Source organism: Dendrobates tinctorius, unplaced genomic scaffold, assembly GCF_039654945.1.
Source record: "Dendrobates tinctorius isolate UK_male_01 unplaced genomic scaffold, ASM3965494v1 ptg000008l, whole genome shotgun sequence".
Lineage (NCBI taxonomy): Eukaryota > Metazoa > Chordata > Amphibia > Anura > Dendrobatidae > Dendrobates > Dendrobates tinctorius.
Genome location: NW_027361676.1, coordinates 21,116,541 through 21,140,395, shown reverse-complemented (window position 1 = coordinate 21,140,395; position 23,855 = coordinate 21,116,541). Strand labels below are relative to the sequence as shown.

At 45.7% G+C, this 23,855-nt stretch overlaps 1 protein-coding gene across 2 annotated transcripts in view; it reads left to right on the top strand.

Annotated features, from left to right (window-relative positions):
• Nucleotides 1-592: 592 nt before the first annotated feature.
• Nucleotides 593-23,855, top strand: part of MAP9 (microtubule associated protein 9) — a 207,139-nt gene continuing 183,876 nt past the window's right edge. The window contains exons 1-4 of one of the 2 annotated variants that reach the window (XM_073576427.1): nucleotides 593-666; nucleotides 4,962-5,090; nucleotides 8,347-8,443; nucleotides 11,287-11,610. In XM_073576427.1, coding sequence (XP_073432528.1) covers nucleotides 5,010-5,090; nucleotides 8,347-8,443; nucleotides 11,287-11,610 — 502 coding nt within the window. In that variant the 5' untranslated portion in view covers nucleotides 593-666; nucleotides 4,962-5,009. The other variant, XM_073576428.1, reaches the window with a different exon arrangement.

Sequence of the window (23,855 nt, the reverse complement as noted above, 5' to 3'; positions counted from 1 at the left end):
CCTGACAGATTCCCTTTAATTTCAAGTATGTAAGGTTAACTAGTCTTTACAAAAACGCATTAAAAGCGAAGGTGCCGAATTCATGTGGAAATTCACCTGCACCAAACCCTGACCAAGCAGGCTATGTGCACAGGACCAGTAAGTGTGGAAATCCCACGTGTGCTGGGAGGAGGGGGCCACACACTGACATCATGGCCCTGGAGACCCTAGATGCCCCTCTGCCGGCTGCACGGTGCCTAAGGCCACAGACGGCCGCTGAGGGGGCGCGCAGTGTAGAAAATAAGATTATATGGAAGTTATAAGTCCACGATTGGCGGGAACCAGGTCATTGTCCAAAAGCGCGCCATTATCGTGACGGTAACAGCACACTTGTGTCCGCCTCAACCCGCACTAATATACTAATGTGAGGCCGCCCGCCAGCTCCCACAAAATGGCGCCCAAAGCAGCAGCTCAGGCGCTCCGGCCCAGCCGACACTGCACTGACACGACAGCGCGACGGCCACACACACACACAATCACATTAGTAAAGGAGCCGCGGCTGGGGAACTACTGCGCATGCGCAAGGATGCTTAGGCTCCGCCCATATGCAGGACACGTGCTTCTTCCGTTACCATTGCGTCGTTGCCTAGTAACCAGCACGGCTTGTCCAGCATTGCCCCAAGTCAGGTACGATCAATCATTAGGTTGCGGAAAATCAGCCCGACCAGGCATTATTAGCAGCGGAGCGATACGGAGACCGGAGCTGACCCCAGAGCTGGTGTACCCGCCGGCACCGAGCGGCGCTGATTACTGACCCCTGCGCCTCCAGTCCGGGTGTGTGTACAAAGATGCGACATTTCCATATAACCCGCTGATCGCTATCATGTTATTAGTGTGAAGGACAGTGAGGACAGAGGTCTCATACTGGGCGATGCTGGATTACTGGGCAGTGTTGGATTACTGGGGGATGCCGGATTACTGGCCAATGTCGGATTACGGAGGATGCCGGATTACTGGGGGATGCCGGAATTCTGGGGATGCCGGATTACTGGGGGATGTTGAAATACTGGGGGATGCCAGCATACTGGGGGATGTTGGATTACTGGGGGATGCCGGAATACTGGGGGATGCCGGATTACTGGGCGATGTCGGATTACTGGGGGATGTTGGAATACTGGGGATGCCGGATTACTGGGGGATGCCGGAATACTGGGGATGCCAGCATACTGGGGGATGTTGGAATACTGGGGGATGCCAGCATACTGGGCGATGTCGGATTACTGGGGGATGCCGGATTACTGGGGGATGCCGGATTACTGGGGGATGCCGGATTATTGGGAGATGCCGGATTACTGGGGGATGCCGGAATACTGGGGGATGCCGGATTACTGGGGGATGCCGGATTATTGGGAGATGCCGGATTACTGGGGGATGCCGGAATACTGGGGGATGCCGGAATACTGGGGGATGCCGGAATACTGGGGGATGCCGGAATTCTGGGGGATGCCGGATTACAGGGACATCTCATCTTCAGTAATGGGAAACAGCATAAAGTCCTTGTGATACAATCCCCTCGGTCCCCTTTATTAACCCCTTCCTGACCTGGTGGTTTTCCTTATTTTGGTCTCGTTTTTCCTCCCGTTCTTCTGGAGCCATCTTTATCTTCTCATTCTACAGCCGCATGACGTCGGTTTAGCAGTACGGCAGTTTTCAATCACACCACTTTCATTTACCATATAATGTTCTGAAAAGCAGGAAAGAAATCCAGATGTGATGAAATAGTGGCCATATGCCCTCCTGCCATAGTTCCTGCCGTTGTTTCTACGGCCGTCAGCGTTTAGGACACATGCCCGTCTCCCGTGACTCCGGTCGGTGCACGAAGCTTTTATAGATCTTCATTTATTTTCGTGGTGGAAAAAATGCAGAATTTGGAGATGACAACATGTCACTTGTGTCACCGTTTTCCGAGACCCCGAACATTTTTATCTTTCCACTGAATTAGATTTTTCTCTCGGTATAGCTCCTTTTGGATAAAATATTTAGGCTTACTGTGCGCTGCTGAGACCAGGATAAGGTCACCACATGAGAAACTTTTTAACTCTTTATTCCCAACGCGTTTCAAAGTGAAAAACCACGTCTTCAGGGGATGCATGTCATCCCCTGAAGAAGAAGTGGTTTTTCACTTTGAAACGCGTTGGGAATAAAGAGTTAAAAAGTTTCTCATGTGGTGAACTTATCCTGGTCTCAGCAGCGCACAGTAAGCCTAAATATTTTATCCAAAAGGAGCTATATTGGCAGTCACGGTTGTGAACCTCGGGCGTGCAGCAGGCTGACATTGATTTACATGCTTTTATCCGCTTTGGAAAAGGTGAGTAGATTCCATTTGAATTTATTCCATCTTTTACCCAGATAAGACCCTATTGCGCTCTTTCTTTCCCTAGTTTTATCCCATTTTTCTCTCGGTGGCATTTACCGCACCAGTTAATTTGTTTCATATTTTGGTAGCAGACTTTTACTGATGTGACAACACCAGATGTGATTTATTACTATTTCTTTAGTTTTAATGGGGGTGAAAAACACATACATATACATACTTTATGTATTTTTTAACTTTTATTTTTCATATTATTTTGTTTTAGTCCCAATTGGGGACTTGAGCTTGCCATCCCTTGATCACGTGTTGTACAGTATCTGTGGCAATACCACAGTCATCCACAGCCTTGCTGGTGTACCAAGATGGCAGTTACAGATGGTTTCTGCAGGCTTCTGGTTGCTTTGGTAACTCATTAGTTCCCTGCTCCATTTATATACCTCTATTACAGATCAAGAGCAGCATCTAAGTGGTTAACAGCCTTGATCGGAGCTCAGTTCCGGTCTCTGCTGTTACTGACAGTTTCCAAAAATATGACACAGCCAGCATCTAACGCATATGGAAACAGCTCAGATCCTGAGCCCTCTCTATACTTGCAGACCCAAGTGCGGACATATTGGTACATCCATATGCGCTAAGGGGTTAAACATCCTTTCTGCTCTCAAGAATGGAGGGATTTTTAATTCTGATGTTAACAACTCGTTACCTTGGTAACCGACCACCCCGTAGTCTCAGAGCAGCCAGTCACCTAGGCAAGAAGCATGTGTCGTTTGTGGGGTCTGTGCTTTAGAATCTGAATGTGCCAAACTGAATGTGGCCGGATCACTGAATCCCACACTGCAGAGAAAACCCTGCCCCTGCTCGCAGCACCGCAGAGTGCTCAGTCCTGCCCCTGCTCGCAGCACCGCAGAGTGCTCATTCCTGCCCCTGCTCGCAGCACCGCAGAGCGCTCAGTCCTGCCCCTGCTCGCAGCACCGCAGAGCACTCAGTCCTGCCCCTGCTCGCAGCACCGCAGAGCGCTCAGTCCTGCCCCTGCTCGCAGCACCGCAGAGCGCTCAGTCCTGCCCTTGCTCACAGTACCGCAGAGCGCTCAGTCCTGTCCCTGCTCGCAGCACCGCAGAGCGCTCAGTCCTGTCCCTGCTCGCAGCACCGCAGAGCGCTCAGTCCTGCCCCTGCTCGCAGCACCGCAGAGCGCTCAGTCCTGCCCCTGCTCGCAGCACCGCAGAGCGCTCAGTCCTGCCCCTGCTCGCAGCACCGCAGAGCGCTCAGTCCTGCCCCTGCTCGCAGCACCGCAGAGCGCTCAGTCCTGCCCCTGCTCGCAGCACCGCAGAGCGCTCAGTCCTGCCCCTGCTCGCAGCACCGCAGAGCGCTCAGTCCTGCCCAGCAGCGCAGCCATGCCACCAGCCTGAACTGTCAATCTTCAGGAGACGCCGTCCCTACTCGCAGAAATCAAGGAGGCAGAGGAGCTGTGTGCTCCTGAAGAAAGAACATAAGACCCTATAACAAACAACTTTTGGGTTTTAAGGCTTTGTTCACACCTGCATTGAAGTATTGGAGCCTCCATCACAGATCCTGCCAGAAAGACTGAGCCATATGAGCAGCCCATCACCGTCTATCACAGGGTTCATCGGACGTTATCGTAGACCAGTATGGCGGCTTGCCCTGGATCCACCGAAGTGACCGCTTAATTTATTATTTCTAAGACATTCTGGTTAATAAATACATCCAAAAATGCAATTGCAAAAGAAACGCCACTAAAATTGATTTACGAGGCTTGGATTGTGTCGAAAAAGGAAGTTGCCCCGGCTGATGGGGGCAAGTCTTGTTGGGTTACCATATCTAGATCAGGCAAGATGGAGAATCACCATGTAGTCAATGAGAATACATTATCTTGTTAGCAAATATGTACTGTGTGTAATAGAATGGTGGTCGTGAGCAGGGGATCTATGGGGTCCACAAACTCCAAAGCTTCTTGAGAGAACCCCTTGATGATCGGCTGGTCATACCTGGTCTTCTTTCCAGCTGAAGGCCCTAAGCAGCCAGACTTTTCCCTCGCAGTGGTGGAGCCACTGTATGATCAGTAATTCATTCTCATGGTTCCTCAGAAATGCCCAGGGAGAGCAATGACATCCTCCGCTGCACACCGTAACTGGAGGTATAGATATCAATGGTTTCCTTTGTACACCTAGATACTGGCTCGTACTAGCCCACAGGAGAAGAGGTGAATCCCTGGTGGGCCAGTGTGAAGTGTCGGACCCACCGGCCCCTACTTGATCAGTGCTTAGCACTGTGTATACAGACAGGCCATAGAGTCTGTGTGACCATATATCACTGTCTCACACTACTAAGTCCACGGCAAGAGCCACATATAAGGCTGCTAAAAGGGCAACCAAAATTCCTGTCTTCACATTTCCCCCATGGGGTAACTGTAACTCCCATCCTAACCTGAACAGTGCTGGCTGGAGATTAGTCTGGGTCAGGTGACATTTGCATGTAGCTGTAGACTGGCCCCAGAGTCAGTTACTGGCGGGCTCTGGGCCCCCAGCCTGTCACCAGTGGGGTCCGTATATTGGGGTCTTCATTGAATTCATTGTGTTTGTTTTATTTGCAGGTTAAGTAGCAGGAAGGAATAACAGACGTAAAGCCGCTCACCTGGACTATGGACGATGATGATGAAAACCTCTCCACGTTCCTCGCTTACACAAAGAGCCCGAAGACAACGAAAAGAACGTCCTTCCAGGTTGGCATCTGTTCTTTTACTCTTTGATTAATACACATGTAAGGATTTGTCATTAGTGTCAGGTCTGACACAGTGACATATTTGGGGCGTCCGGGTGGCGCACAATAGAGGCCACAATGTGGGATCCTGTCATTTCTCCAGGACGCTGAACAATGCTCTCTATTGTTCTGATAGGCACAGTTGTCATAAGTAGCATGTCATTGGGAAATACGTGGGTTTGAGGTTGCAAGATAACAATTTGTCACTTTTCCATCAGTAAATTGTATTGTTAAAACACCACGTCAGTGTTTTTTTTCAGCAATGAAGTGGTGCTTCTAATGTAAGAGCTCTGCACCGTGTCTTTCGGCGCTGCTCCAATCCTATAGGGCCATCTTGTGACAAGCTACATCCATTGACAAATAATGTTTACACACAGAGAGATAGATTTATCGATAGATAGATGATAGATAAATCTCAAGATAGATAGATGGATAGATATATCTATAGATAGAAAAAAATCTGCGTTAGGCCGGGGTCACACATGCGAGAAACTCGCACAAGTCTCGCACCTCAATACTCGGCACTGCAGCCGGCACTCGGACTGGAGAGTTCAGATGCATAGAAATACACGTAGACATACACTCCGGTCCCGAGTGCCGACGGCAGTGCCGGGTATTGAGGTGCGAGACTCGTGCGAGTTTCTTGCACGTATGACCCCGCCCTAACACAATATCTGTTTAATTGAAAAAAAAATGGTGTGGGCTCCGGTGCAATTTTCTGTGCCAGAGAGGGAAAGCCAGCGACTGGGGGGCCGATGATTATAGCCTGGAAGGAGTTAATACCCATGGATCTTCACAGGCTATGAATGTCAGCTCGAAGCTGTATATTTAGCCTTTACTGGCTATTAATCTAGGGGGACCCCTCCCAAAAAATGACATGGGGTCCCCCTATAATTAATAGCCAGAAAGGCTATGCAGACAGCTGCAGGCTGATATTCATAGCCTAGGAAGAGGCCATGGATATTGCCCCCCTCCCTGGCTACAAACACCTGCTCTCAGCCGCCCCAGAAATGGCGCATCTCTAAAATGCGCCAATTCCGGCACTTAGCCTCTCTCTTCCCACTGCCGTGTAGTGGTGGCATATGGGGTAATGTCACCTTTGTATTGTAAGGTGACATCAAGCCTGGTTAGTAATGGAGAGGCGTCAATAAGATGCCTGTCCATTACTAATCCTATAGTTATTAATGAGTTAAAAAAAAGGCACAGCCAGGAAAAAGTCTTTTAATGAAATAAAACACCACAAAATTTCCATCTTTTTATTGCACGCCTAATCCCCCAAAGCCATCGATCTCCTGTAAAAAACAAAAAATAATAAACCAACAGTATACTCCCTGGTCCTACGTAATCCCTTTAATAATGAGTATCCCATGACGATCTCCCCTATAGAGCGGTCACATCAGCAGATGTGACCGTTCTACGGGGCCTCCGATGACACTCTGACCGGAGATTATACTCAGTGTATCATCGGAGTTCAGGCTCTCAATTTGCGGCACCACTGCTGTGAGAATTTTCTCACGCAGCGGTTCCGTAAGTGGCAGGATGAACTCAGGTGACCTATTGGCGGCAGAGTGATACAGTGCAGAGGATTATCTCTGTCACTGTACACCGGAGCCCCTGGAGAGCGGTCGCAGCTGCTGATGTGACAGCGCTCGACGGGAGATCGTCGTGGGACAATCATTATTAAATGGATTACGTTGGAACAGGGAGTATATTGTTTGTTTATTATTTTTTTCAGGTGATTGTGGGCATCAGGGATTAGCTGTATATGGTGAGTATGTGTACTTTATGTGTGTATGTGTTTTTTTTCAATATTCAACACATTAGCCTGATGATGAGGCTACTACTGTCCCATCATTGGCCAATGGTGTCACTGTAGCAGACATAGCTGGAAGGGACTAGTAGTCCCATTGAACGATGCCTGCCTACACACAGACCCACACACACAGCACCTAGACCTGCACACACACAGATTCATGCAGACACTCGCACACAGACACGCACATATTCTCTGCACACACATTTCCCTCCTCCCGATCTGCAGTGTTTCTTGCACCCACATCCGCAGCAAATCCGCAGATCTTTTTTACATCTGCGGTTTTGCTGCGGAAATGCCTGACTCAATGGAAGGCAATGGGTGCAGAAACGCTGCAGATCCGCAATAAGAATTGACATGCTATGGAAAGGAAAACGCTGCAAATCTGCACGGATTTTTCCACAGCATGTGTACACTAATTCTTAACTTCACATTGACTAACACTGATGCCGTCCCAACTGCGGGCAAAGCCGGTAACAAGTAGTATTCCGTTGCCATTTCTTTGTTCCGGGACATAGTTCACCGGCGCATGCACTCTAATGCTTTTCGGCTTTGCCCGCAGTTGGGCAAAGCATTCTGCGCATACGCGAGCGGAGATTGCAATGCGCACACGCAAAATATGGACGAGAGCTACGGAAATTACCTGAAATATTGCATACAGCTGCCAAAGAGGGGTGGAGGGAAGGAGCAGAAACACCGCCCATCGGACCGGACCCAACTAATTTACACACAGCGCGGGTGAAAGAAAAAGGTATTTTTGGGTGATACACGGGGAGTTAGGGGAATTTAAAACTAGATGGGAAATGTATAGAAAACACTCAATACAATGATATTTTTATCTGATAAGCCGAAAATGAGGTGACATATTCCCTTTAAATGGCTCAATGGGCTGAAATGAGGAAAATGTATGTGTATTTGTCGCCAGCTACATGGATGGTCCGTGTGGGGTCCGAGTTTTTCTCGCACCCTTGGGCTTGCATTGGTGAGTCTCGCACGATATACGCATACAATCACAGCAGGCTGCAATTTTACACGCATGTCGAATACGCCGGAGAAAAAATACGGTGATGTGCGCTGCCCCATAGATTAACACTGGGCCGAGTGCTATACGATGTTTTCTCGCACAGCACTCGCCCGTATTCTACGGCAGTGTGACCCCGGCCTGTATCTGTTTTCCTTATCTCATTGCTTTTATGTGAATGAAATAACACAATGTAATATAATTAAAAAGTGTTAGCACCTTTCAACCACTTGATAATTTCCTTTTCTCGAGCATCTGCCTCAGTTATGTTCCTATGAATGATTTTTCATCACCTTCTAAGATATTGGAGGCAATGCAACATGTTGATGATAGATTGTATAGATATGCGTTTCCTCTGTTAGGATGTAGCATTTTCTCTTCTAGGATGAGCTGAAGAAGGCTGTGAGTGCTCGCGTGTCCCGACAACAAGCAGTGGAAGAAGCCGAATACTCCGATTACTCTGAAGAGTTTGAAAGCGATGGTAAGTCAATTCCGAGGATTATGATTGTCTTTGCTTATGCATTCATTAAAGGGATTGTCCAGGGTTCTTCAGAGATTTACCAAAGGCTGGAGATTTATAATGTTTACTGGTCAGGTTTAGTAATTGTATATTTTGATAGATCATCGTTTTACGGAAGCAGAATTACCAAACTAATTTTTATTTATTTTATTTTTAAAGCGATTCTGTCCATGCACAATGACTGTTCAAACCATGTCCAGGTCCTTGTTGTATCATGGTGTGGCCAAACATTTAACTGCACCTTCGCCTCACCCCAAAATTCCAGCTACACCTTTTACTTGGCCCAGTCCTTCCCTTAATTACTAAGTGTTCAGTGTTTGATTTTAAATGCAAATTAGGCCGAAGATCTGTTTGTAGTAGCTCTGTTTCCCGCCCAGCGCCATATTACTGATTGATTGATGGTCTTTATGCCATGTGACTTCAGGCAAAGGAGAAGTCAATCATTTGACTTTCGACTGTGAATAGAGCTGGAATCACAAAGGCTTCAGATCTACAAAATTGATCTTAATCCTCATTTACATATCAATTCAAACATTAATTTCTCAGTAACAGAGGAATTGGCTAGTTAAATGTCTTGCTGTGTTTAGGCTCGAACCTGAAGAGATGGATCCTTCATTCCCAGGATCTAGGTAGTTGCACGGGCCAGGCGCGTCGGAGCAGCCGGAACGTTAGGAACGTGGGAAATGAGTAGTAGAAGCACTAGAGGCCTCAGGCAGAGAGGAGACTGGGATGCAGTTAGAGGTACTGGAGGCCTCAGGCAGAGAGGAGACTGGGATGCAGTTAGAGGTACTGGAGGCCTCAGGCAGAGAAGAGACTGGGATGCAGTTAGCAGAGGTACTGAACGCCTCAGGCAGAGAGGAGACTGGGATGCAGTTAGAGGTACTGGAGGCCTCAGGCAGAGAAGAGACTGGGATGCAGTTAGAGGTACTGGAGGCCTCAGGCAGAGAGGAGACTGGGATGCAGTTAGCAGAGGTACTGAATGCCTCAGGCAGAGAGGAGACTGGGATGCAGTTACCAGAGGTACTGGAGGCCTCAGGCAGAGAAGAGACTGGGATGCAGTTAGCAGAGGTACTGAAGGCCTGAGGCAGAGAGGAGACTGGGATGCAGTTAGAGGTACTGAACGCCTCAGGCAGAGAGGAGACTGGGATGCAGTTAGAGGTACTGGAGGCCTGAGGCAGAGAGGAGACTGGGATGCAGTTAGCAGAGGTACTGAAGGCCTCAGGCAGAGAGGAGACTGGGATGCAGTTAGCAGAGGTACAGGAGGCCTCAGGCAGAGAGGAGACTGGGATGCAGTTAGCAGAGGTACAGGAGGCCTCAGGCAGAGAGGAGACTGGGATGCAGTTAGAGGTACTGGAGGCCTCAGGCAGAGAGGAGACTGGGATGCAGTTAGCAGAGGTACAGGAGGCCGCAGGCAGACACAACTCAGTGGCACTAACAATTTTAATACCAAGACACAGGTGTTTGTCTTGGTTGGCGTTTCATAAGCCCAGGTGATCATATGGAGCACAACAAAGTTCAACAGATTTGGGTGTGGGGAGCAAAACCCGGATCTGAGCGTCCGAGTACGGACTGGCTGAGGGTCTCCTGACCTAAATTTTCAGAAAGTTGTGGGAAGCAGGGTGTGTTGCAGTCCGCGCTGCCGAGATTCACAAATCACCTGGGATGCAAGATGTTGTAGCAGTGTACTCCTTTATTTCCTCCTACGCGTTTCGGCGCCCTTCCTGGCACCTTCCTCAGGGATCCCTGAGGAAGGTGCCAGGAAGGGCGCCGAAACGCGTAGGAGGAAATAAAGGAGTACACTGCTACAACATCTTGCATCCCAGGTGATTTGTGAATCTCGGCAGCGCGGACTGCAACACACCCTGCTTCCCACAACTTTCTGAAGGTTTTTCCACGTGCGAGTGGTTGGTGGAGGTCCTGTAGCAGCTGATTCTGTGATATGCTCTCAAGCCAGTTGTGGGTTACACAACTGGAATAGGTGAGTGGAACTGTATTATACCGCTCATACTTCTAGTGTCACTAGTGATAGGGCACTATTGCGCCTCTTGTTCCCCCCCCACCATTTTTGTACTGACCTAAATTTGACAGCCTGATAGAATTATATAAAGCTGTCATGCTCAGATCGGGAGTTTCCCAGTGCCAGCAGTGTGGTCTGTGCTCGGACCATATTGCGCGGACGTCTGCATGAGCCAATAGGATGAGCTTTATAGAAGATCGTTATTTTCACTATACACTGCAATAATGTGGTGCAATTGGATGATCGCAGGTGAAAAATCACCTGAGTGGACTAAAAAATAAAACAATATAGGAATTTGAATCCCTCCTCTTCCCTTTTTGCCTATTTAAAGTTAATTGTAAAAAAACACATTTTGTGTTTTGTTTTTCCACTGCCAGAAACGTCCGGTTTATAATAATTTAAAATAATTAACCTATAAGGAAAAGCTATTATCAAAATTCCCCAATTGTGGTTTGTCGGTCACCACTCTAAAAGAATACAATAAAAAGTGCTAAAACTGTTGTATGTAGCCCAAACTGATATCAATAAAACCCTTTTTTTCTCCTTAATTCCACATGCGGATATCCCGCGGCAGGGAGTTGCGGAATTGCCGCAGAAATTTCCGCGGCGATTCCGCACGTGTGCACATAGCCTTACTGACGTTTCTTCCCGTCATACATGCTCTGTAGATACATTTCTGTGCAGCCTTCATCTTGTACGTGAGTAGTAATTTAGTTAATTTGCTCTTGCACCATAGTTTTGGGCTTCTTATTGAAGTTATGGACTGTCTCTATATGCTTTTTCTTAGACAGCTTAGAGGAGTCCATTGGAAAGACAACAACTATTGAGTCAAAACTGAAAAAAGGTCGTCGGGATTTTCACTTCTCTGACAGCGAGGAGGATTCATACGGAAAAACAACCTTCCTTAAAAAGAGCAAAGAAACAGCGAGAAGCCTCAGCAAGTATTCCTCCAGAAGCCAGAGCATCAAAAATATCAGTCAAGGCGACAAAGATGATGGGGGGTCAAAGCCAGGACCCCTAGAAAACGTAAAGACTCAGCAGGGAGCAGATGACAAAGACAGAAAACCCATTCCAAAGCCAAGAGCATTCAGGACTAAGAGCTCGCCTTCACGTAAGAGATGTAGGACCTAGATATGGGGAAAATCAGTTTGCAGGACCTGGTCAGTATTCTGTGGCCACTGGACGGGAGCCCCTCTTTTGGTTAGTTGACTTGATGTCATTGTTGTGACTTTCTGCAACGTTGGCTAATCAAGATCTGTGGAGGCCAGGAGGTAGGAGGTCATTCTCCCGTCCTGTGGCTACTGGACCGGGCCAGACCAATCGATTTGCATCAAGGATGAAAGTTACAGCTGACGCAGATGTTGAAGATTTGTCATTTGTGTTATTTGCTGATATTATAAACCAATGTTATTCAATAGGGCTGATCAGATGAGACGATTTCCGTGTGAAATCTATCGCAGCAGGCACTACTCTATTCTGTATAGCAGATGAGGGTTGTTCATTCTAGCCTAAGGGTGTGCAAAAAGGAGATCTAGGAAACTATTTAATCATGTTTTAGAATGTTCATGTATAAACATGGACGACATATAGGCTATGTGCCCACGTTAGCATTTTTAAACGCTAAGGCCTGTTTCACACTTCAGTTTTTGTCCATGAGTCAAGATCCGCTATTTTGCAAAAAAAACGGATCCGCTATTTGTTTGGCGGATCGGTTTTTTTTCCCATTGAGTTGCATTTCCGGCAGATCTTGATGGACGGCCATCCGTTGGATCCGTTTTTTTGTGGATCCGCCAAAATTTTGCCGTCCGCCGACATGCCCGAACGGAGCATGTAACGTTTTTTCGGGCGGCAGGATCCGCACTTCACACTGCGCATGCCCGAAAGACTTCACTCGGCCTGAAATTTAACCCTAAAGTCTGTTCTGGCGCCTGGAAAAAAAAATCTCTCTCTCTCTCTTTTTCTCTCTCTTTTTCTCTCTTTCTCTCTCTCTCTCTCTCTCTCTTTCTCTCTCTCTCTTTCTCTCTCTCTCTCTCTCTCTCTTTCTCTCTCTCTCTTTCTCTTTCTTTCTCTCTCTCTTTCTTTCTCTCTCTCTTTCTTTCTCTCTCTCTTTCTTTCTCTCTCTCTTTCTTTCTTTCTTTCTCTCTCTCTTTCTTTCTCTCTCCTCCCCGGGCTGTGGTTCCTTTAAAATTCTTCATTCATCGGATCCGTCAAACAAACGGTCCGGTGGCATCCGTTCACATCAGTTAGCAGCGGATCCGCTTTCTGTCATTTTGGCGGATTTTAACTGACACAAAAAAACTGAAGTGTGAAACACTACTTCCCAGAAACCGCGCGTTTTATTTCCGCATGTTTTTTGCGCGATTTTTGCACAAAAAACGTGCGTTTGTGATGCGTTTTTTTCCGTGCGGTTTCTGGGAACATTGGAAATGGCTAAAAACGCTCAGCTATGCGGAAAATAATGAGCATGCAGCGTTTTTGGCCGCTAAGCGTTTTCTAAGTATTTAAAATCGCATGCATTGGCACAAAAAGCCAAAAATGCATTAAATTTAATAGGAAGCTTCTTTTAAGCGCTTCTGCAGCGTCTGATCCGGCTCAAACGCTGCGGAAACGCTGCGGAAACGCTTACAAAAACACAACGTGAGCACACAGCCGTAGACCTAAAAATGGACACATGGATGTTACACAGACATAGAAAAACAAATACATGGATGGCACACAGACATGAAAAAACGGTCACATGGATAGCACACAGACATAAAAAAACAGATACATGGATGGCACACAGACATAAAAAAACGGACACATGGATGGCACACAGACAAAAAACGGACGCATAGATAGCACACGGACTTAAAAACGGACACATGGATGGCACACAGACAAAAAACGGGCGCATGGATGGCACACGGACACATGGATGGGACACGGACATAAAAACGGACACATGGATGGCACATGGACGTATAAAAATTGACACATGGATGGCACACGGACACATGGATAGCTCACGGACATAAAAACGGACACATGGATGGCACACGGACACATGGATAGCACACAGATATAGAAAAACAGATACAAGGATGGCACACACACAAAAAAACGGACACATGGATGGCACACAGACATAAAAAACGGACACATGGATAGCACACAGACATAAAAACGGACACATGGATGGGACACGGACATAAAAACGGACACATGGATGGCACACGGACACATGGATAGCATATGGACATAAATACGGATACATGGATGGCACACGGACACATGGATAGCACACGGACATAAAAACGGACACATGGATGGCACACGGACATAAAAACGGACACGTCGATGGCACACGGACATATGGATAGCACACTGACATAAAAACGGACACGTGGATGGCACACGGACATGTGGATAGCACATAGACTTAAAAAACGGACACATGGATAGCACACGGACATATAAAAACGGGCACATGGATGGCATACGTACTGTACTGTCTTGGCATACCCTGTTCCTATTCAATTTTTTATAAGTACGGGTATTCCACTTTTTAATATTTTTTACAATATTTAATCATTGTTATTTTTACCTGGTGTGGTGGCCTTCTATGTATGTGATATGGTGTAATTTTATATGCTACAACACAACAAGAGAACACTGAATGACATATTTGCAAAAATACTCTGCAGTAAAAAATATGACAGTGATTAGCAAGTGCTGGATAACAAATACAGGGTATTTAGTCAATACGTTTTTTTGCAAAAAAATGTATACCAAGCTGCTCCACCGCGTCAAGGTAACCCCTATTGAAGCAGTCCCTATCTAATGTATTTAAAACCTGAACATGTGAACATTGTCTAAAATGAACAAGATTCAGACAGGCACTCCCTAGTATGGGCTTGTGGTGTGAGACAGCTCTTTTGTGCACGTCACACAAGAGAGGGGTGGGGTCTCCCAAACCATGCTAAGCAAGGAAGCCCTGTCATATTTTTTACTATATGTCATTCTGTGTTCTCTTGTTGTGTTGCAGCTTAGTGGGTGGTGTGAATATTGTCTGACCGACTTGTTCACATTTGTGCACGTCAAATGTGTTTTTTATTATATGCTAGCTGAAGAGCCCGGCGTTGCCTGGGCATAGTAACTAACTACGGTTAGTTATAACAAATTATAACGAATATATATATATATATATATATATATATATATATATAAAGCTGAGTGTACTGAGTGTAGAGCCCCGCCCACTCTGCATAGCCACATTCAGTATAATATCCCACATCATCCCGTCAGCCACAGCTACCGGACTACTACCCCTAATATCCCACATCATCCAGTCAGCCAGAGCCAATGGACTACTAATATCCCACATCATCCCTTCATTGCCACCAGACTACTACCGCCAATATCCCACATCATCCCGTCAGCCTGGGGTCAGAACCAGAGCGCTGAGTGGTACGGTCCTAACTTCCATACCGGGGATCCCTTTAAGAGAGGCCTGGCGTCAGAACCAGAGCGCTGAGTGGATTTGCCCTCACTTCCATACCACTGATCCCTTTAATAGACGCCTGGAGTTAGAATCAGAGCTCTGAGGGATTTACCCTAACTTCCATACCAGAGATCCCTTTAAGCGAGACCTGGGGTCAGTACCAAAGCGAAGTTTGGATTTGCCCTCACTTCCATACAAGGGATCCCTTTAAGAGAGCCTGGGGTCAGTACCAGAGCATTTGAAGGCAATTGCCCTGACTTCCATACCAGGGATCCCTTTAATAGAGCCTGGTGTCAGAACCAGAGCGCCGAGTGGATTTGCCCTAACTTCCATACCAATGATCTTTTTAAGAGACCCTGGGGTCAGAACCACAGCGCTGAGTGGAACGGTCCTAACTTTTCCTTTCCTAACCTACCATTCCCTTTAAGAGAGGCCTGGGGTCAAAATCAAAGCGCTGGATGGATTTGCCCTAACTTCCATACCTGAGATCCCTTTAAGAGGGAAGATGTGCCTATGGGATGGAGGATGTGTGATGGGTACATGGGCACGGGAGGGGGTGATTCATTTCTGTCATGTGCTCTCTTCTCCTTTCTGAGGGGCAGACAATGGCTGGGAGCTTATGTTCCCGGGGATGCTAGATTTCTCCCATCCGGTCAGTGTCTGCTGAGGTGTTGTCGTGGAGTGGGAAAACTGTTGCTCATAGCAACCAATCACAGTTCAGCTTCTTTTAAAAAGCTCTGATGAAATGAAAGATGCTTAGTGATTGGTTGTAAGGAAAACTGTTGCTCATAGCAACCAATCACAGCTCAGCTTCTTTTAAACAGCTCTGGTGAAATGAAAGATGCTTCGTGATTGGTTGGTGATACACACACATACATTCAATTTTATATATACTGATATTACGCATCATTATCTGTGCGGGCACCTCGTGTTTATAGTACTACATACCACAATTAATAAAAGTATTTTAATCAATATATTTTATCGTCTTTTTATTTGACCTTTTTGTTCGTTTTTTTTTTTTCTTTTCAGTTGATAGTTATTTCCGAATGTCAGCCATTCCTCCTTAACAGATGTTTTTCACCTATTAATTTTATACACCTTTATCCTTAGTGGTTAACATCTATTGTTGTGTCTAGTACCTGTTTTAATATGGATAGCACACGAATATATAAAAACAGACCCATGGATGGCACACGGACACATTGATGGCACACAGACATATAAAAACGGACCCATAGATGGCACACGGACAAATTGATGGCACATGGACATATAAAAACGGACCTATGGATGAAAATCATCCAAGTTTTCTGGATGGAAATCCAACGATTTTCAATACACTCGTCGGAACCCGGCCTAGAAATACCCTATGTTGGCACGTCATGGCTCATGCACACTGTGCCTATTTTTTTTACTTGAACCATCAAAGAGGTTTTTCTAATCTGCAGCATTTAAACTTTCCAGCGTTTTTTGTAGCGTTTTTCACCAATTCAAATGAATGCGAACAAACGCATTAAAAAACACATCAGACCCTAAAGCTATGTTTCTGCAGCAAAACCTGCTCTTTTGGCAGTAAGAAACTTATTGTAGAGATGCAGGTTTTTGCTGCGCTTTTAGGCCTCATTCACATGTCAGTGTTTTTGATCAGTATTTCATCAGTATTTGTATGTCAAAACCAGGATTGTCTCCAAAACAGTGAACAGGTGTCAGTCTCTCAGTTATAGTTTTTCTACGTAAGTTCTACTCCTGGTTTTGGCACACAAACACTGATGCAAAAATACTTATGTGTGAATGAGGCCTTAGTGTGTTTTTTTTGCTGCTTTTTTGTTACGTCACATTTGTCCCTTGTGCATGCTGATAAAGTTTAATTCTAAAAATAAATCTGATTCAACTTCATCAGGTTCTGGCATAAAAAACACAGTGAAACCTGATACTGCATTTTTTCAGCATTTTTTTTCACCACCCATTACTTAATCGCAAGTGTGAGTGAGCCCAAATACAGATCCGGTCATCAGTAGCCGCATTGGCCACATGCCGTGTTACTGGCATCACTGCTCAATGCTGACCGTGTCTGTAGTAATTATAGCACGTGACTGCTGATACCAATGGTCGGCCGCAGCGGTAACATGCTGGCAGATTACAAAGACTGTGTAGCATTATTTTATTTTTTTTGATACGAGGAAAATAAAGAATGCAACACTGATGGTAAAAGTGGACACACTGAGCAAAAATGGATGAAAATCAGTATGTCTATTCTCATACATACATAAGCAAAAGTGGATGTCTAAATTAGGCGACAAAGCAGTGCAGTGCCGGCCTTCAGCTCTAGATGGCGGCATAGACAAGCTCTCTGTAGTCCTCACACTGTAGCGCTGTCCTTCCTGCCTGTGACATGCAATCTACAGGCCTTGGTAATAAAACACGGGCTCTTTAAGTTAACGAAGCCTCCCACCAAGCATTGTATTGCCTAAACCTGTGTAAATGCACATGTAAAGCGGTGTGAGCATGGTAATATACTCCCTAAGTGCCGACGTCCCCATGTTCAGTACCGCTCCAGTCTTTTTTCTCACACTCGTCACTTCTATTCCGACGTGCTGGATCACATTGGGACTAAGTTCACACGACCGTCAGAAAACGATTTTGTTCTCACGTGCCATCCGTGTGCTGTCCGTATACAGTTCGGTTTTGTCCAGCAGCTATTAACCATTTAGTTTCCTGTGTTACATAGCTGCAGTTTATCCATAATTGAAGGCTTTACTGTGGCATCTGATTTTTTTTATGCACCCGTAGACTTCAGTGGGTAACTCTCATCTGACACTCCTACATGATGTGATTTTTTTACATACAGATTTGTTCAGTGAAAAAAAAACCGCTCATCTGCGCCGTCCCATTGAACAACATTGGTCTCAGGGTGGTCCGTTTTTGACAGAACTCGCACCAAAAATCCACTTATGTGAACCGACCCTTGCAGTGTAAGTCTATGGAGCGCCAGAACAATTCTCCATGGACTTACATTGTAAGAGCTCATTAAATGTGTGCCCCAACCATAGAAGTTTCTGCCATATTAATATTCTCTCTGAGGCTTGAATGTATTAGTAGAAAAGTAGTCCTCCTGCCCGGCGGTGACGTGAGACCCCCGTCTGACATCTCAGCTTTAATATTCATTCTTCAATGGCTCATATCAATTACATATGTCAGATATGAGCAAATAATCCCAAATTCAATTCAAGTTCATCCGGCGCTGACTACACCTAGAGTGCTGACATGTCTGGCACCGACGTGACCCCATGTGGGCAACCCCTCCAAACTGGATATGAGTAATTGCTGAAAATGTTTGTTATTCAGTTAACACAATAAGATCTCATTTCAAATATTTTCTATTTATTCTCTGGCAAAATCTTTTAAGTAGATTTCATAGAACACTTGTACTTCTCCGAAATATGTTGTCGTACCTTGTAACAATGGCCGTGCATGACACATATTGGCAATGTAATAGCAGTGCATTATTTTTTGTCAGCCACCAGATGGCAGCAGTCTCCTTAATAATGTGTGACGTGCAGCGCACACGTTGTCTGTAGGCCACCCTGTATGTAGTATTTGCACCTAATTAATCATTTGTTCATTTGTTTGTGGGGGTATGTTACTATTTTTTTGGGGTCTTATTCTTAAAAAAAAAAAAAAAAAAAAAAGTACGGTTTGTGAATTTTGCGCAAATCAAAAACGCTCTTTATGTTTGTCTTTTTTTTTCCTTTTCCCAACTTTAAACACACAGTAATCTCCAGCGATCTCGGGCAGGAAGGTAGTTATGAAAAATATTCCTTTACTTCTTTTCGTTAAAAGAACATCTTACAGGTAGTGGATACCCCAATGGATGATGAAAAATACAACGCGTTTCAACTCTAGAGTCTTAATCATAGATTACAAATTCTGACAAAATGCGACATTTTAAAAGTCTCCAGACAGGAGTGAGGAGGTGGTAGGCAATGCCCCCATTAGCATGTTTAATGTATCTAATTATCCACACCCAACCTCCAAAAAGAGAAAGAGGAAAAAAAACCCCTCTCAAAATTATTTACTTTACATGCAATACCGCAAAAAAAAAGGGAATACATTAACAGAATATATATAAGAGGACTATACACACCTATTTCTAAACAGTCAAATACATGCTTGACACAGCAAAAACAATTATTTTGGCGGTATTATTTTACTTGTACTGCATGATCAAATCTTGTCTGGTGTTCAGACCTGTTGAGACTCTTGTACATAATTTAAATATCCAGTAAAATTCCCGATTGAGGGTTTTTCTCTGAAAATTTCCACCTCTTAGGCTAGTTTCACATTAGCGTTTTTGCCCGCAGTGCACGGCGCCGCTAAGCCACGCCTACTCCGGTCATCTCCGCCTAGTGTCGCACATCGCTGCATGTGATCTGCACACCCTATCTTTAGCATAGGGTGCGCAGACTGTGCGCAGATCGTGCGCTAGTAGGATTTTGCGTGTGCTGCGCCCTTTTGATGGTGCTCCGAGCGCACCAAAATGCAATATGGTGCATTCGGCGCACATTAGCGCACCGTCAAAAGGGCGCAGCACACGCAAAATCCTACTAGCGCACGATCTGCGCACAGTCTGCGCACCCTATGCTAAAGATAGGGTGTGCAGATCACATGCAGCGATGTGCGACACTAGGCGGAGATGACCGGAGTAGGCGTGGCTTAGCGGCGCCGTGCACTGCGGGCAAAAATGCTAGTGTGAAACTAGCCTTACTGATTTTTTTTATTTTTTCTATGCCTATAAATCTGAAATGGGTGAGGTCTTGGTTATGGCAATTAATGAAATGCTTGGACACCGCAGAGACATTCAATGCATCAGGATTAGTAGTGTCGGATAGATGTCTTGTAATGCGTTTCTTTATCGGAGTAATAGTGCAACCTACATACTGCACCTCACATTCCATGCACTGAATTAAATATGACACCGGGAGTATTACAGTTTATAAAACTATGAATGGGATAAGAGTTTCCAGTTTGTACCGATGTGAAAGACTTACTTTTAACTGCATAAGAACAAGAGATGCAGCAACTTTGGCCGCTTTTAAAAAATCCCCTATGTGAGAGCCATGTAGAATTTTGTGAGAAAGTATTACTGGTTACCATACTAGGGGATAATTTATCCGCCAAAGTAGGAGCCCGCTTGGCTATATATTGAACTCTGTTATTCTGTAGGACATTGCAGAGTTTTTTATCCTTGTATAATAGTGGCACATATTTCTTAATAATAATAATAAAACATTTTATTTCTATAGCGCCGACATATTCCGCAGCACTTTACATTTCAGAGCGGACTTGTACAGACAATAGACATTACAGCATAGCAATAATCACATAGATCATAACAGATACCAAGAGGAATGAGGGCCCTGCTCACAAGCTTACAGTCTATGAGGAAAAAAGGGGAGACACGAAAGGTGGGTGGTAACAATTGCCCTGATTGTTTGGACCAGCTATAATGTTAAGTGTGTAAGGCTATGTGCCCACGCTAGCGTTTTTAAACGCTCAGGAAAAGGATCCCCTTCCCAGAAATCGCGCGTCTTTTTCCGCACGTTTTTTTGCGCGATTTTTGACGCTTTTTGACACGCGATTTCTGGGATCATTGGGGATGGCTAAAAACGCTCAGCAATGCGGAAATTAATGAGCATGCTGCGTTTTTAGCCGCTAAGCGATTCCTGAGCGGTTAAAAACGCATGCATTGGCACAGAAAGCCAAAAACGCATGCTAATTAATTTGATGCATCTTTTAAGCGTTTCTGCAGCGTCTGAGCCGGCTCAAACGCTGCGGAAACGCTTAACAAAACGCATCGTGTGCACACAGCCTAACAGTACAGACACAGAGGGCTAATGGATGCATAAAGCATGTGGGAGCATGATGCGGGGAACATGGTTATGGTAAAACTTTTGACTGTGCCACACAGGGATAGATTAGGTTAATGTGTTGAGGCGGTAGGCCAGTCTGAATAAATGAGTTTTCAGGGCACGCTTAAAATTGTGGGGATTGGGGACTAATCGTATTGACCTGGGAAGTGCATTCCAAAGAATTGGCGCAGCACGTGTATAGTCTTGGAGACGGGAGTGGGAGGTTCTGATTATTGTGGATGCTAACCTCAGGTCATCAGCAGAACACATGGCGCGGGTAGGGTGGTATACTGAAACAAGGGAGGAGATGTAGGTTGGTGCTGAGCCATGAAGAGCTTTGTGGGTGAGGGTAATAAGTTTGCACTGAATTCTGGAGTGGATGGGTAGCCAGAGTAATGACTGGCACAAGGTAGAGGCATCGGTGTAACGACTGACGAGGAATATGATCCTGGCAGCAGCATTCAAGACAGATTGGAGGGGGGAGAGTTTGGTAAGAGGGTGACCGATTAGAAGAGAGTTACAATAGTCGAGACGAGAATGAATAAGAGAAACAGTAAGAGTTTTTGCGGAGTCAAAAGTAAGAAAAGGTCGAATTCTAGAAATGTTTTTGAGGTGCAGATAACAAGAGCGAGCCAGTGATTGGATGTGGGGGACAAAGGAAAGCTCGGAGTCAAGTATGACCCCAAGACAACGGGCATGTTGCTGGGGAATAATAGTGGAACCACACACGGAAATGGCAATGTTGGGTATAGGTACATTAGTAGTGGGAGGAAACACAAGGAGTTCAGTCTTTGACAGGTTCAGTTTCAGATATAGTGAGGACATGATGTTAGACACAGCATTTAGACAATCGCTGGTGTTTTCTAGAAAGGCAGGCGTGATGTCAGGAGAAGAAGCATATAATTGGGTGTCATCAGCATAGAGATGGTACTGGAAACCAAATCTACTGATTGTTTGACCAATAGGGGCAGTGTACAAAGAGAAGAGGAGGGGGCCTAGGAGGAGCCAGCAAAAGATACAGTAAAGGAGCGGTCAGAGAGATAGGAGGAGAACCAGGAGAGAACGGTGTCCTTGAGGCCAATGGAACGGAGCATAGTGAGGAGGAGCTGATGATCCACAGTGTCGAATGCTGCAGAGAGATCCAAGAGAATTAGCATGGAGTAATAACCATTTGATTTAGCTGTTAGTAGATCATTAGAGACTTTATTGAGGGCAGTTTCAGTAGAGTGTAAAGAGCGGAAACCGGATTGGAGAGGGTCGAGAAGAGAGTTATCAAAGAGATAGCGGATAAGACGGGAGTGGACCAGGCGTTCCAGGAGTTTGGAGATGAAGGGAAGATGTTATGAGCTCATTTTCTGGTTTACCTCTGGCTTCTGGTCAGGGGGATGGAGCTGGCTGTGCTGTGCTGACATAGGAGTAGTGAGTTCTCTATCTGGACTCCCTCTGTTGGTGAAAGGAGGTAATGAAGCTGATCTAAATGGCAGAGACCTGCCACCTGAGGAGGAGGACTGCGATTGGACATCAGGAGTCTCTGATTGGATTTTAGGCAGCCGACTCCCTATTTTCTTGCTGGTGATTTCTCCTGCCTGGGGCTTCTGGTTTCCAGTTCGGATCCTGCCTTCTCAAAGCTAAGTTTGCTCTGCTATTGTTCATATGAGTTTTTGTCTGGTTTACTTAGTTTTTTGTGTTCAGCCAGCCCCAGCTGGGGCTGTGCTGAATTCCCATTCTTGTATCTCATTATTTCAGTTTATTTTTGTCCCTGATCAGTTGATCTCTTTTGCTCTGTCTTCAGAATATACCTGAGTTCTGATATAGGGAATTGAAGTCTAGCGACTTCAGGGCTTTTTTCTATCAGACATGTTGGACATCTTTTTGGCAGGGTTTTTGTGCGTGATTGCAGACAGCATCTTTCCTTTCCTGTCCTTTCTAGTTAGTGTGGGCCCCATCGTTTGCTCAGCCTATCTGTGTTTGTGTTTTCATCTTGTTTCACCAACAATACACGTTGGGGGCTGTCTATTGCTTTGGGGTCTGCTCTGGGGCAGTTTAGATTTTCCCTTTTCTTTCTTTAGGCTTATTTAGTTCTCCGGCCATGACGAGGCGTCTAGGACCATCGTAGGTACGCTCCACGGCTACTGCTAGTTGTGTGGAAAGGATCAGGGGTCTGCAATCCGCTAGTTACCAACCTCTCCGGTTTTCTGGGCTTAGCTTGCTTTTTGTTTTTCCTCGGTGACTCATTCATAACAGGAAGATTAGAGATAGGTCTATAGGTAGCGGCACCGTTTTGGTTGAGGTATGGTTTTTTAAGTAGTGGATGTATGATGGCATGCTTCAATGAGGAGGGAAAGATACCAGAAGAGAGAGAGAGAGGTTAAATATTTTAGTTAGGTGAGTGGTGACAGCAGGGTAAAGTGACTGGAGTAGATGTGACGGAAATGGGTCACTGGTGCAAGTGGTTGGGCGAGAAGATGCAAGGAGCCTGCTTACTTCTTCTGTGACTGGTTCAAAATCATAGAGTGAGTTAGATGCAGTGGGGGAGGGAGGACAGTGCATGGTATGAAGTGATTGGGATATAATTTCCTGTCAGATCTGTTCAATTTTTTTTCTGAAATAATTGGCCAGATCGTCAGCTCGAAGCTCGGTGGTTGGGGCCTGTACTCTTGGGTTGAGTAGAGAATGAAAAGTGTCAAAGAGACGTTTAGGGTTATTGGACAGTGAGGTGATGAGGGTGTTGAAATAAGTTTATTTTGAGAGATGAAGGGCAGTGTTGTATGTTCGAAGCATAAACTTATAATGGATGAAACCTTCGGGTAGGTTGGATTTTCTCCACATACGTTCGGCGCACCTGGAGCACCGCTGCAGGAAACGTGTTTCCAGGGTGTGCCAGGGCTGTCGCCGTCTGGGTTGTGGTGTTTTATGTATAGGAGGTGCAAATTCATCCAGGGCGCTTTTGAAGTGTTTCAT